Source organism: Myotis daubentonii, chromosome 11 (assembly GCF_963259705.1).
Source record: "Myotis daubentonii chromosome 11, mMyoDau2.1, whole genome shotgun sequence".
Taxonomy (NCBI): Eukaryota; Metazoa; Chordata; class Mammalia; order Chiroptera; family Vespertilionidae; genus Myotis; species Myotis daubentonii.
In genome coordinates this window covers 24,929,951-24,945,518 of record NC_081850.1, presented here as the reverse complement: position 1 = coordinate 24,945,518, position 15,568 = coordinate 24,929,951, and the positions used below count along the sequence as shown (strand labels likewise).

At 37.4% G+C, this 15,568-nt stretch overlaps 1 protein-coding gene across 5 annotated transcripts in view; it reads right to left on the bottom strand.

The window, feature by feature from the left end:
• Positions 1-15,568, bottom strand: part of ZDHHC21 (zinc finger DHHC-type palmitoyltransferase 21) — a 58,432-nt gene that overhangs the window by 23,999 nt on the left and 18,865 nt on the right. For all 5 annotated transcript variants that reach the window (XM_059656638.1, XM_059656640.1, XM_059656639.1 and 2 more), the window contains one exon: positions 13,166-13,304. In XM_059656638.1, the coding sequence (XP_059512621.1) occupies positions 13,166-13,304 (139 nt within the window). The remainder of the gene's footprint in view (positions 1-13,165; positions 13,305-15,568) is intronic.

Below are 15,568 nucleotides of genomic sequence, written 5' to 3'. Positions count from 1 at the left end.
TTAAAAGAGCACTGCTACAATAATACAGGTAAAGAAGTTGCCCAGGGGAAAATGCAAAAAGTGGAATAGCAACTTGGTACAATTGAGAGAACAGTAACTTAGAGAAAAAAAGAAATGGGCCTAAATAACACCTCTGCCTAGTGAAAATTCTCTGATTAAACAAATTATTGGACCTCTTTGAATCTCAATCACATACATGTTCAATAGGAACCTACTACTTATCCTCAGGAATATTTTAAGTAAGTCGGCATTTTTCACTCATCAAAGGCTTACAAATCCAGAATAATATAAGGTAAAAATTCTGAAATGTATGACTAGTGAAATAGTTACAGAACAACACATTAATTAATGAATTTTAGAAAGTATATTCTTTAAGTATAGTGATACCTTCCTTCACATTTAATTAAAAAGCTATAAATTTCTGCCCTAGCCAGTGTGGCTCAGTGGTGGAGCACTGGCCCTGTGCACCGAAGGGTCAAGAGTTCAATTCCCAGTAAGGGCACGTACCTGGGTTGTGGGTTTGTTCCCCAGCCCGATTGGGGTGCATAAAGGAGGCAACTAATTGATGTGTCTCTCTCACATCAATATTTTTCTCTCTTGCCTGCTCCCTCCCTTCCAATCTCTCTAAAAATAATAATAATAATAAAAATCAATGGAAAAATATCTTCAGCTGAGGATTAATAACAACAAAAATCTCTTGGTTGATGAGTCTGTCATTTAAAAAAAAATAAACAAAAGAAAAACTTTAGCCTTAGCCAATTTGGCTCAGCGGATAGAGTGTCACCCTGCGGACCAAAGGGTCAGAGGTTTGATTCCGGTTAAGAGCACATACATGGGTTGCAGGCTCCTCCCTGGCCTGGGCCCTGGTTGGGGCTCATGTAAGAGGCAACCAATTGATAGTTTCTCTCACATCAATATTTCTCTGTCTTTTCCTCTCTCTTCCACTCTCTTCAAAAATCAAAGGAAAAATATCCTCGGATGAGGACTAAAAAACAAACAAAAAAAACTTTAAATTTCTAAATTGGTTTCGGTAAACAATTAGCATGCAATAAAGTGGAATACACTATTATAATTTAAAAATATATCAAGAGACCAGGCACTTGCTTATAAACACTTAAGACAACTATGTGAAAAATAAACAAATATGGACCTTGATCAAGGAAAATTCATTTCTTTAATATCCATCTCTTTTATTTATTGAAAATGCCAAATCACTCTCCAAATGACAGGTTTCTGAAATCTTCAAAATGATTTTCCTACCAATAACTAAGCAAGACATTAGTTTCAGGAGAGGTTGTATAAGTGAAATTTAACATTATATTGGCATTACACATGCAAACGATAGTCAAACTAATTTAACACATTATCTGAAAAACTTTTCCAATTATCTCAAAGCTTATACTCTATTGATTTTAAAGTCTGGATTCTAACAAAAATATTTAATTTATTCCATTTATTTAGAAAGACACCTATACCTGAGCTTCTGAAATTTTTGTACATATGAAGTTTTGTCTTATTATTGAGAATTTTGAGGTATTTTTAAGATACTATTTATAAAGAAAATCGTAATACTAATTCTCCTTAGGTTCGTAGGCCTCTTTTAGTAGAAGACAGAATGTATATAATATTTACAGCTTAAAAATAAATCCTTATTTTGGGCATTGATTCATGATGAATAAATTCCTTATCTCAATACCTGCTACTACCTCTTTCCATCATTAAAGGATATATTAAAGTATCTCCTCAAAATTCCACATGGCAAAAACATATATATCCTTAAAAATCCATGATAGGTAGATATTTTAAAAGTACATATTAAGAAGAAATCTAAAAAAGCATTAAGTTACTCTAAAAACAGTGGGGCAGTTGCAAAGCAATTAAAACAATTCAGCATAGAAAGAACTCGCCTGAAAAGAAAATGCTGAGACAGACCTAGAAGAAAATCAAGGGTCCCACACCCTCCTTTCCCAGAGCCTGTGAACAGCCTGCTTTCTTTCAACTTTCTCTTTCCCATGAGCCTAACCAGAATGTACCAGTTTTCTACTGAATACAGGTTAAGTGTCATTACAACAAAGGTTAAAGGGCAACTCATTTTTTTCTTTTGTTTAATGAATAAACATGTTCACCTTAAAACAAAAGTAAAATTTGAGTTAACACTTTCTTTTCCCATCTAGACAATAAGCACTCTGGTTTAGAATTTAGAGATGGGCTACAAAAGATACTATGCTGCCATCTACCTACCTGAAAGGGTATAAAGAAAAATGTAGACCAAAGCTTTCCCTTCCCCTGGCTGACAGAAAAATACAGGGTCAAAGTCTATGGCACGCTCTAACTGTACTATTACTGCCACAAGAAAGATGCACACTAATCATTAATACAATCTCCAAAGATAGCTAGGGACATTGGGGATCTTTATGCCATATCCCAAATAATGAAAAGAGTAACAGGAGAATGAATAAGATTTCTAACACTACACCAATTTTACAAACAAAGCAAAGGGCTGAATAGAGTATTTTGGTCGTTTCATAGAAAAATGACAGAGACACAGGCAATGACTCAGAAAAAAGTGTATGGGGCAGGATTGTTTGAAGACTATTCCAATATAAAAATGTAGTTTTTATTTTTGTTTGTTAATCCTCACCCGAGGATATTTTTCCATTTATTTTTAGAGAGAGTGGAAGAGAGAGTGGAAGAGAGAGGGAAAGACAGAAAGAAACATCAGTGTGAGAGAAACACATCAATTGGCTGCCTCCTGCACAAGCCTTGACCAGGGCCTAGGCAGGGGAGGAGCCTGCAACCAAGGTACATGCCCTTGACTGGAATTGAACCCAGGACTCTTTGGTCCACAGGCCGACTCTCTAACCACTGAGCCAAACTGGATAGAGCTTAAAATTTATTATTTTTTTTTAAAATATATTTTATTGACTTTTTACAGAGAGGAAGGGAGAGAGATAGAGAGTTAGAAACATCGATGAGAGAGAAACATCGATCAGCTGCCTCCTGCACCATCTCTTACTGGGGATATGCCCGCAACCCAGGTACATGCCCTTGACTGGAATCGAACCTGGGACCTTTCAGTCCGCAGGCCGACGCTCTATCCACTGAGCCAAACCTGTTTCGGCTAAAATTTATTTTTAAAAATGTTAATGGTGATGTTTGTACTGAAATTACTGATAATTTTTTTGCTACCTTTATATAAATACAATAAATGCCATCCTCAAAAGAATTGCTACTATAAACACAATGTTCTATTATTTAGTCTTAGAAATATATGCTACAGTATTATAGAACAGATCTGATCTTAAAACCAGTTACTCCAAGTATTGTCTCAAGCCTTTTATTGTTCCTTTATCCAGCAACAACTTCCTTCATGTCTCCATTTGGCTAATCTCTGCCTATACTATAAAGTCCATCACAAGCCTCATTCCCTACAGCACAACAGTTCTCAGCCCTGATGGCCAGAGAATACTGCTCCGCACCACTCCCCAGGGTACTATTTACAGACTCTGAGTGTTGCCTCCTGGAGTTGTAAAGTTAGGCAGCACTGATTAGAATCTCTTGGGAAGAAACGTTTAAACAAAACATTAGTGCCAATGACACCTATGAGGGAAGAGATTGTATGAGACTAACCCTCCCAATAAGAACAGTACTAAAAGCCAGATAAAATCTATTGAAAAATAAACTGCTTGACTGAAGACACTGGAAAATAGCCAAACTAACTAGGCCTTAAAGGGCCAAGATCCCTGAGAGAGTAAAAATGCATTAAGGTGATTCAGACATTCTGCACTGCTTTATTACCTTAAAGTACTTGGCAATTCATAAGCGGTACTTATGAAAGATTGAGTAAAAATGGAGGCTCAGAGCTCTCTCCACTATCACAGAGCTGGGAAAATAAGAAGGCACAACCTACATTAACCACCTATGTTTTTTAGCTGACAGTCCTGAAGGACTACGTTATAGGAGAAAAGGCAAACTGAAACGAGTCTTTCACGAAAACAAAACCCAATAAGCATAATTCCTTACAAAATCTCAATAAATGCAATAAATGTCATCATCAAAAGAACTGCGGTATTCAGACCAATGTTGTTATTGAGCTTTAGAAGTGTTTGCTATACATACACTGTTGACTGAATCAAGGTGAACTTTCTCCTATTGTTTGTCAAAAAAAAAAGGTGTAAACTAGAAAAAGAAGAACCAAGCCAAAAATTAGAAAGAAAAGAGCAGAAGTAAATAAAATAGACTTAAAAAATGAGAAATAAAGGAAACTAAAAGCTGGGTTTTTGAAAAGATAAACAAAATAGACAAACATTTAGCTACACTCACTCAAAAAGAAACAGAGAACTCAAATAAATAAAATAAAAAATGAAAAGGAGACATTACAAATGATACCATAAAGGATTATAAAAGACTACCATGAAAATTACATACAAATAAGTTGGACAGAAGAAATGAATAAATTCCTAGAAACATGAAAGCCATCAAGACCAAATCATAAAGAAACAGCAAATTTAAACAGACCAATTACTAAGGAGACTGAATCAATTACCAAAAACCTCCCAAAAAAGAAAAGTATAGGACCAGATGGCTTTATTGGTCAATTCTACCAAACATTTAAAAAAGAATTAACATCTATCCTCATTAAACTTTTCAAAAAAATTAAAGAGGAAATACTTCCATAATCATGTTATAAGGCCAGTATTTACCTAATACCAAACCTACATAAGAGAAGAAAATAGAGCCAACATTCCTGATGAACAGAGAGGCAAAAATCTAAAATATATCAGCAAGTCACATTCAACAACACATTAAAAGAATCATATAACATGATCAAGTGGGATTTAATTCCAAAGACGCAAAGATGCTTTAACATCTGCAAACCAAGCAATGTGATTTACTATATTCACAAAATGGAAGACAAAAATCATATAATCACCTCAACAGATGCAAAAATAGCACTTAATGAAATTCAACATCCATTTATGACAAAACTCTCAAAAAACTGGGTATACCAGGAACATACTTCAACGTAATAAAGGTTAGATAGGACAAGCTCACAGAAGCCTCATACTTAATGGTTGAAAGGCCAAAAGCTTTTTTTTCTAAAATCAGGAAAAGACAAGGGTGCCCATTTCACCACTTTTATTCAACATAGTATTGGAAGTCAAAGCAATTAGGCAAGAAAAAAAAATAAAAGGCCTCCATATTAGAAAGGAAAAAATAAAATTATTTCTATTTATAGATGACATATTGTATAGAAAAAAAACAAAGATTCTACCAAAAAATTTTTAGCACTAGTAAACAAATTCAGGAAAGTTACAGAAGACAGAATAAATACACAAATATCAGTTGCATTTCTATGCACTAGTAACTATGAGAAAGAAATATTAAGACAACAATCCTGTTTTCAAATAAATCAAAAGGAATAAAATACTTATGAATAACTTTACCTAGAAGGTGATAGATCAGTACAGTGAAACCTATAAGATATTGATGAAAAAAAAATGAAGATACTAATAAATGAAAAGCTATTCCATGGATTATATTAAATACTAGGGGCCCAATGCATGAATTCGCGCACCCTGAAAGGAACTGTGGGCCGTGAGGCTGCAGTAGGCACAGGGGCTGCAGGGGAACAGGGAGAGGTTGTTAAAAGGGTAGTACAGTAAGGTCTGAGGATCTAATGTAAAACATGGTGACCATAGTTAATAACACTGTATTGTAAAATTAAAATTTGCTAAGAGAGTAGAACTCAAGTAGTCTCACCAAATTAATTAATTGGATGTCTTAACTGGATGAAGGAAACCTTTTCACAGTGTATATGTATATCAAATCACCATTATGTACAATTAAAATATTTATATTTGTAGGTCAATTATACCTCAATAAAGTTGAAATAAATAATTAACTAAATCATAAAAGCAGTCAAAGAAAAGATACATTATTTCAATGAAGTAACAATAAGACTAACAACAAATTTTACAATAGAAAGAACGGAAACTATGAAACAACGGGATAACACCTTTAATAACAAAAAGTAACTCCACGCGCTATAATTCTACTTCAAGCAAATAAGCCCTTCAGAAATAAAATAGAAATAAAACATTTTCAGGTGAACCAAACTAGGAAAATGTGGTCCAGCAGGTTTGCACAAATAGGCAGAAAACATACTTCCAGAAAGAAGTTAGATATTTATGAAGAACTAGGAGAAGCATTGATATTTGGATAACTCTAATGAAAATTGACTTCATATAACATATGCATTATAGCACATAATATGTAAACAACAATAATATCTTGTGTCTTTTTTTTTAATATATTTTATTGATTTTTTACAGAGAGGAAGGGAGAGAGATAGAGAGTCAGAAACATCGATGAGAGAGAAACATCGATCAGCCGCCTCCTGCACATCCCCCACTGGGGATGTGCCCGCAACCCAGGTACATGCCCTTGACCGGAATCGAACCCGGGACCCTTCAGTCCGCAGGCCGACGCTCTATCCACTGAGCCAAACCGGTTTCGGCTATCTTGTGTCTTTTAGTTCTACATTTATATTATACCACAAATTAATAACAGAAAAAATACTTTACTACAGATAAAGAGGCATAATTTATAATGATACCAGAGTCAATCCATCCAATCCAGATATTCTAATATAGCTTCAAATTATCAACATCTAAATCAATAAAATGACTAGAATTTATTTCAAAGAATATTAAGTGCCTTTTGAACATTTGGTTTGCTTCAGATCGTTGGGAATTTGGGGATATATAAATTATAAAATATGGTCTCCAGGCTTAATTATATAACTAGAGGCCCGGTACACAAAAATTTGTGCACTCGGGGGGAAGGGGGGTCCCTCAGCCTGGCCTGTGCCCTCTCGCAGTCTGGGACCCCTCGGGAGATAACAACCTGCTGGCTTAGGCCTGCTCCCAGGTGGCAGAGGGCAGGCCCAATCCCTAGGTGCAGCCCCTCGTCGGGCTCAGAGAAGGGCTGATTGGGGAGTTGGGGCGCCGCCCCTGTCATGCACAGAGCAGGGCCAATCAGGGGGTTGGGGAGCTCCCCCATGTCACGCACAGAGCAGGGCCCATCAGGGGTTTGGGGAGCTCCCCCGTCACTCAAAGAGTAGGGCCGATAGGGGAGTTGGGGCACCGCCCCCTGTCACACACAGAGCAAGGCAGATCAGGGAGTTGGGGCACCACACCCTGTCACACTCAGGGCAGGGCCGATGGGGAGGTTATGGCTCTACCCCATCACACACAGAGCAGGGCCCGTGGGGGGGGGGGGGGGTGAGGGCGGGTTGGGACGCTGCACCCTGTCACACACAGAGCAGGGCTAATCAGGGGGTTGGGGCACCGCAGCCTGTCACACACAGAGCCGCAGGGCAATCAGGGGGTTGGGGAGCTCCCCCCTATCAGGCACAGAGCAGGGCTGATCAGGGGGTTGTGGCGCCTTCCCCTGTCACGAACAGAGAAGGGCGGATAGGGAGGTTGTGGCCCCGCCCCCTGTCAAACACAGAGCAGCAGGGTGATCAGGGAGTTTGGGCGCTGCCCCCTGTCATGCTGATCCCGGTGCCGGGAGGCCTCGCGGCTCCGCTGATCCCGGTGCTGGGAGGCATATTACCCTTTTACTATATAGGATAGAAGCCTGGTGCATGGGTGGGGACTGGCTGGTTTGCCCTGAAGGGTGTCCTGGATCAGGGTGGGGGTCCCCACTGGGGTGCCTGGCCAGCCTGGGTGAGGGGCTAAGGGCTGTTTTCCGGCTGGCGGGTGACTGAAGCTCCCAACCGCTCCTTTTTTTTTTTTTTTTTTTATGCTGGACCAGCTTTAGCTCTGAGGCTGCAGCTCTTAGGCCTCCGCTGCTGAAAGCAGGTTTCTGACCTTTGTTTACCTTCTGTATTTGAAACAATGTTGCGATCCTGCTGGCTGAAGCCCGGCGACTAAAGCAGGTTTCTGGGGTTTTGTTTAGCTTCTATATTTGTAACATAGTTGCTTAGAGTTGCAGCTCAGAGGCCGGCAGCGGCAGGCAGGGAACGTTGGAGTCCTTACGTCACTGAAGCAAGCAAGCCTCATGTTAGTTTCAAGCTGTTTGGCTGCTGGCCGCCATCTTGGCTGGCAGTTAATTTGCATATTGCCCTGATTAGCCAATGGGAAGGGTAGTGGTCGTAGGCTAATTACCATGTTTCTCTTTTATTAGATAGGATTCTGGTCCTAGAATTTAGCTTTGCTCTAGTAAACTGAAGTAGTTTAGAAACAACAACAATAAACACACTATTTTTATGAATTTAACTTAGTCCAACAAAATTATCTTTTCTTATATTGGGCAACATACGGTAAAGTTCTCCATATATCTAATTTGATAATATATGAATCACTTCATGATTCAGAGAATATATCATAAACAAGGTTAAAACATACTAAATTCTTCAATATGACTTTGGAAATGTCATAACATAACCTCTTTGGGTTTCAATTTCATTATGTCTAACATGAAGGTAATTATGAAAGCACCCTACTTAATACAATAAGGATCCTTGGTCTAGAGAACAATTCCTGCTCAACACTACTAGAATATCTCTGTCAATTTTTAATTAGAACTATTTATAATTTATTGCTTATTATTTAAGATGCTTATTAACAACCAACATGAGCTAATTATTTGATTTCTATTTGATAAACCTATTGGTTAACGTTCTTATGATTTCTTAAAATTAAAAATCACCTGTATTGCTTCTATAATTGATGGCTTTAAGGAAAATCTGATTTGAATTTTCAAAACCCAACTTATACTCATTTTATCGTTTCCTCCTAGATTTTTAATCTCTTAATAAACTTTTACTATGCTGCTAGTCTTCTATCAACATCCATTAAAAATGTAAATTGGAAACAGGAGAAACCAAGATGGTGGCATAGGTTAACACCGGAATTTGCTGCCTCGAACAACCACTTCAAAAATACACCTAAAAGGCGGAACGGACATCATCCAGAACCACAGGAAGGCTGGCTGAGTGGAAGTTCTACAACTAGGAGGAAAGAGAATAGCATACCGAGACTCAGAGGAGGCGCAGTGCTGAAGTAAGATACTAAGGTGCGGAGGTGCATGCGGAGCGGGCTGGCAGCAGAGGGCGCAATTGTCTGTTTCAATCGGGAGGGAGTCTCAAACTCTGAGCTCCAGATCCGGGTGAGTCTCTAGGGACCCAGACTCAAACGGGACTGTCTGGCTTCGGTCGGAACTCGAAGGCAGCTTTCTCTCTGAGCTTTGCAGCGGTTGCTGGGACTCTGAGAGGCAGAGCCCTTGGGGATGGGACTGAGAGCAGCCATACTGCTCACTCCCCCCCGCCCCCCCGCCCTGTAGATCCCCCGGGGCCCAGCCCGCCCAAGCCCTGCACAGAGGCATTTGCAGGATAGCCTTAGGCAAAGGCTAGATTAGCACTGCCCTAGAGATCCAGCACAGAAGTTCTCCCACTGCAGACACAGCTGATTCTCATAGCCAGTTGGCCTGGAGGTCAAATCACCCCCAGTATTACCGACAACAATCAAGGCTTAACTACAACAAGACGGCGCACAAAGACCACAAGGGGGTGCACCAAGAAAGCATAAAAAATGCGGAGACAAAGAAACATGACAGAAGTGGAGGATATAGAGCTAAAACCGCACTTTTAAGGTCTTTCAATAATTTTCTAGAAACTGCCGATAAACTTAATGAGATCTACAAGAAATCTAATGAGACCTTCGATGTTGTGATAAAGAACCAACTAAAAATTAAGCATACACTGACTGAAATAAAGAATATTATACAGACATCCAACAGCAGACCAGAGGAGCGCAAGAATCAAGTCAAAGATTTGAAAAGTGAAGAAGCAAAAAACACCCAACCGGAAAAGAAAAATGAAAAAAGAATCCGAAAATACGAAGATAGTGTAAGGAGCCTCTGGGACAGCTTCAAGCGTACCAACATCAGAATATAGGGGTGCCAGAAGATGAGAGAGTGCAAGATATTGAAAACCTATTTGAAGAAATAATGACAGAAAACTTCCCCTACCTAGTGAAAGAAATAGACTTACAGGTCCAGGAAGCGCAGAGAACCCCAAACAAAAGGAATCCAAAGAGGACCACACCAAGACACATCATAATTAAAATGCCAAGAGCAAAAGACAAAGAGAGACTCTTAAAAGCAGCAAGAGAAAGAAACTCAGTTACCTACAAGGGAATACCCATACGACTGTCAGCGGATTTCTCAACAGAAACTTTGCAGGCCAGAAGGGAGTGGCAAGAAATATTCAAAGTGATGAATGCCAAGAACCTACAACCAAGATTACTTTATCCAGCAAAGCTATCATTCAGAATTGAAGGTCAGATAAAGAGCTTCACAGATAAGGAAAAGCTAAAGGAGTTCATCACCACCAAACCAGTATTATATGAAATGCTGAAAGGTATCCTTTAAGAAGAGAAAGAAGAAGAAAAAGGTAAAGATACAAATTATGAACAACAAATATGCATCTATCAACAAGTGAATCTAAGAATCAAGTGAATAAATGATCTGATGCACAGAATGAACCGGTGATTATAATAGAATCAGGGACATAGAAAGGGAATGGACTGACTATTCTTGGGGGGGAAAGGGGTGTGGGAGATGCGGGAAGAGACTGGACAAAAATCGTGCACCTATGGATGAGGACAGTGGGTGGGGAGTGAGGGCGGAGGGTGGGGTGGGAACTGGGAGGAGGGGAGTTATGGGGGGGAAAAGAGGAACAAATGTAATAATCTGAACAATAAAGATTTAATTTAAAAAATATATATAAATTGGTAGTAATAATTTTTCCAGCGTTTCTACCTTTCATTTGGAGAGAAAATTGTATTTTGTAATTTCAAATGTCTAATCCTTCAATTGAGTATTACCACTCTATTCTTATTTGGTATTGGAATTTCTTTAGTCTTTGGTAAATTTTCCAGTAATGTTTTTAAACAGCCTAAAAATAAGCCAAAGATAAATTGTCCCTTCCTTCTGAAAGCTTTCACCAAAATCAAATGTAACATAAATTAAATGTATATTATATACAAGGTACTTTTACATGTGTTATCTTATTTAATCTCATAATAATTTACATTTTTCAGAAAAAACTTGCAATTTCAGGAAGATTAAACGATGTGTCAAAGGTTATACATATAATAAGAAATGCCAGGCATTGATCCTAGGTATATCTGTTTACGAAGCCAAGATCATTCCACTACGAGAGGTTGGCAAACTCAGCTTAAAGATCCAAATAGTTGCCCTGGCCAGTGTGGGCTCAGTTGGTTGGAGCATTGTGCAGTATATCAAAAGGTCATGGGTTGATTCCAGATCAGGGCACATACCAGGTTGTGGGTTTAATCCTGGTCATGGTGCATACAGGAAGCAATTGATCAATGTTTCTCACTCTCTCCATCCCTACCTATCGTCCTCTGTCTTTCTCTCCCTTCTCCCTCCCTTTCTCTCTAAAATCAATAAAATGAACATTTAAAAAAAAAAATAGGTACAGGGTCTAATTTAACCCAAGGCCCATAGTTTGCCAATTCTCCAAGATAATACAATGCATTCCCTCCTAGAGAATTTCTATTAGCTTTTCATTAACAGCAATAAATTTTCTCTCTCACTATTAAAAAATTTATGACCTTAATCTTACTGGGCAATTTTATTTTAATGCTTTCCTTATTAGGCTCAATTATTTGAAACAGGTTACTCTTGGGAAACTATGTACAACCTTTTACAAAGTCTAAATACAGTACCAATCATATCAGAAATTATTCTACAAATAAGATGAAATATTCCTAAAACTATATATAGTACTGGCATACACAAAATACTTACTGTGAAAATATCAATATTTAAAGTTCCCATACTGAACTTTTTTCAGTTACTTGTATATAATTGCAGTGGCTCAATTATCTATATTTAATAAGCATAATCACAGCCCAGAAACAGTAACAAATGTCCTTTTAATTACATAAAATAATATGTACAAGAGATATAAATATATAGAACTTAAAGACCTTCTCTCCCTTATTCCAAAATTTAATTATGTGTACCACCACTGAACTTGTTATTTTTAATATAAAAGATTTAAATAATATAAATGAGAAAAATTTCCTATCAAGATTTTTCTATCTTCCTCACATGCACATTTGCACACCTGTGCATTCTCTATCTCTCTCTCTCTCTCTCTCTCTCACACACACACACACACACACACACACACACACACACACATACACACACACACAATTATTTTAAAAACACAATCAAAGTCTAAGTGACATACAATATGAGACTCAAAAACCAGCTCTATAAGAAAGCACACAAGGTAAGATTCAGAAAACATAAAATCAGGTTCAAATCCCAGCTCTCCAACTAAAACCAGTTGAATAATCACTTCTTAGCTTTGTGCCTTTAACAACTACTAATTAAAAGTCTGTGAGTCTACTTCCTCATCTATGAAAGTGGGCAAAAATTGTACTCACCTCAAGTGGTGGTTATGAGTATTAGAGTAAGAACTAAAATGACAAGCCATAGCATAGTGTTGATATATATGGTCAAGGGCTTAAAACTCCTAGTTGCAGCTATTACCAATACCACCACCTCTGACACTATTTTGGGCAAGGATTATTAATATCTGTTGTATTTCCTCTACAAAGCAAGATAAGTGCTGTCTTTCCTCAAATGATATATATAACAACTTTTTGAAGCATCCTACAAATTCTTATAATTATTACATTATATATTGTTCAAAGTTAGGGGGAAAAGTTTTTTCCTCAATAATTTAAAGTTCCTTTGAAAAACTTTAAAATATTAAAGTCTAGTTTTAATTCCTGAAAAGAAACAAGTGTTTCTCATTATTGTAGATATTTTAAACCAAAACATATACTGTATATCAAAAGATCTATTACATTGCTTTTTAAAGAAAGTCATTCAACACTAATAATCATAAATGGATCTGGTTAAAAGGTAATGTCCGATTAGGGTCTACTTTCTCAATCCCAATATATCTTAAAATCCATTAATTTTTAATGGATTAATTAATTTTGGGTTTATTTTTATTGCTTTTGTTTTCAATCTTCTGAACATAAAGAAAACATGTTAATAACTGTATGCTATAGCTGCTCTAACATTAGTGAATATAAACATTTCTTACCAAGTTACGCTTTTTTAATGGAAGAAAGTAATAATAGTGGCAGAAAGAAAACATCAGTGCATAGCAAGTAAGAAGTTCAGTGTAGAAACACAATTGCAGAAAAAGCCAATGATTATCTTCACCAACACAATTGTTAATCCTGAAGAGAAAAAAATAAAAAGAAATTAAACTTTAATAAGATGTTAATTTCAGAATTGGTAAAAATAAACACAAAAGAACTTCCTATATGGGTAACTTCACGGAGACAGACTAACATCACTCAAACCTAAAAGCAAACAGTACATCGGAAAAGACATAGTATCTGTAAAGCACTTTGTACTTTACAAAGGAAGTCCATATATATGATCCTTCTTTAACTCAGAACCACCCCGTGAGGCAGGAAGAGCAGATGCGAGAACAGGAACAAAGGAGTTCAACTTGCCAGAGCTGTACAGTTAGAGCTTAAGACACTTGCCAAAGCAAGTGCAGTTAGTGATGAAGAAAACAAGAACCTTCTCCTATACAGTGCTCTTCTATGAAGCATTCTAGCTTCGAGAGCAATTTGAATGATGTGAAGTAAAATAACTTAACCCTGCCACTCTGACATAACTGCAAAGCATTCACTATTCTTCTTACTTTTAAAAGCTACCCTTGGCTGCTAAAAATAGACATATATCCAAAACTACTTACAGATTCTTAGAGCTACTGTTCCAGCAACACAATAGTGAACCATAACTAGGAAAGACGATTAATGTCATAATCCCCAAAATTTCAAAGCTAATGCAAGCTAAATGTTTTATTGTTTCAAAAGTTACTGTACCCAAATTTTCAAAATATTTTACAATGCCAGGAGAAAACCCTAGTTCAGAACTATAAGTTACCCTGTACAAATGTTTTTTTTGTTTTTGTTTTTGTTTTTTTTTTTAAATATATATTTTATTGATTTTTTTACAGAGAAGAAGAGAGAGGGAGAGAGAGAGAGAGAGAGTTAGAAACATCGATGAGAGAGAAACATCGATCAGCTGCCTCCTGCACACTCCCCACTGGGGATATGCCCGCAACCAAGGTACATGCCCTTGACTGGAATCGAACCTGAGACCCTTCAGTCCGCAGGCCGATGCTCTATCCACTGAGCCAAACCGGCCAGGGCCAAATGTTTTTATTTCAGTATATTATACTGGCACTGTTTTGTGGTGTGCTTTTTTAGAAGAATGTTTTTTAGTTTTTGTTGTTGTTGTTGTTTTGGTATATATTTTTATTGATTTTGGAGAGAGGAAGGGAGAAGGAGAGAAAGATAGAACAATCAATGATGAGAATCATTGATCGGCTGCCTCCTGCACACCCACTACTGGGATTGAGCCTGCAACCCAGGCATGTGCCCTTGACAGGAATCGAACCCGGGACCCTTCAGTCCTCAGGCCAAAGCTCTATCCACTGAGTCAAACCAGCCAGGGCACTGGCACTGTCTTTAAAAAACTATATAATAGGTTCAATTCCTAACTAAAATTGTTGTTTTAAAAGTGTGCTGTTCAAGTATTTTTTAAAATCAGATATAGAACTGAACAGAAAACCTTGCAGAGGCATTCCTTAGACTTAAGAGCTCATTCTTTGTTAATAAGAAAATGTCTTGTGTTTTGTTACAAGCACGGCTATCAAAAAGTGTTTATATATGCACTCTTCAACAGAGACTGCTTGAAAGATGACGTTTCCTTGTCCTATCCTTCCCGTCCCCCTAAATCTGAGAACAACTGCTATGATACTGGCATTTTTTTTAACCAGAGAGCTTTAAGAAGCACTAAGGTTCTTAGTTTATAGGTATAAGAGTTCTCTTGGTAATAATTATACTACATAGAAAAAGTGATCAGATCCAGATCAGAGAAAATCTTATGGTGACTTGAGAATTGACCTCCAAATCTAAAGCTTTAGGCAGTTAGAACAATGCCGTTTCTGAAAATAACAAAAATTCTCTCTTCTTCCAATTTATACTGTATAGGTTCCCTCACTCTGAGTATCTCAACAACATTCTATTAGGAAATTAAATCATGAAAATCCCTAAATCTATTCAGGCCCCTGGTCTACCCTCCTTTCCTATCTTCCAACTCTTTCTTCTTCCACTCTTCTTCCCAATATTCTGAGAAGTTGACTAAATTGGGAGCAAGAGGCCTAGAAACAGAGAACTCACCACAATCTTTTGAGTTTAGGCTAAACAGCACTTTATTTTGTCACTGAGTTAATCTTTATTCTTTAAAAATAAATAAAAAATATCACTAATCTCTATAGTACCAAAATATTTCCTTATTCACTGTTTATGTTTTTAAGTTTAAACTATATTGCATTCTTTTAAAAGGAAGTATCAATATCCAACTGTATATGAACATTTATTATATTTTTAGTTAATCAGAAACGTTGCTCTAAAAAGTGTAT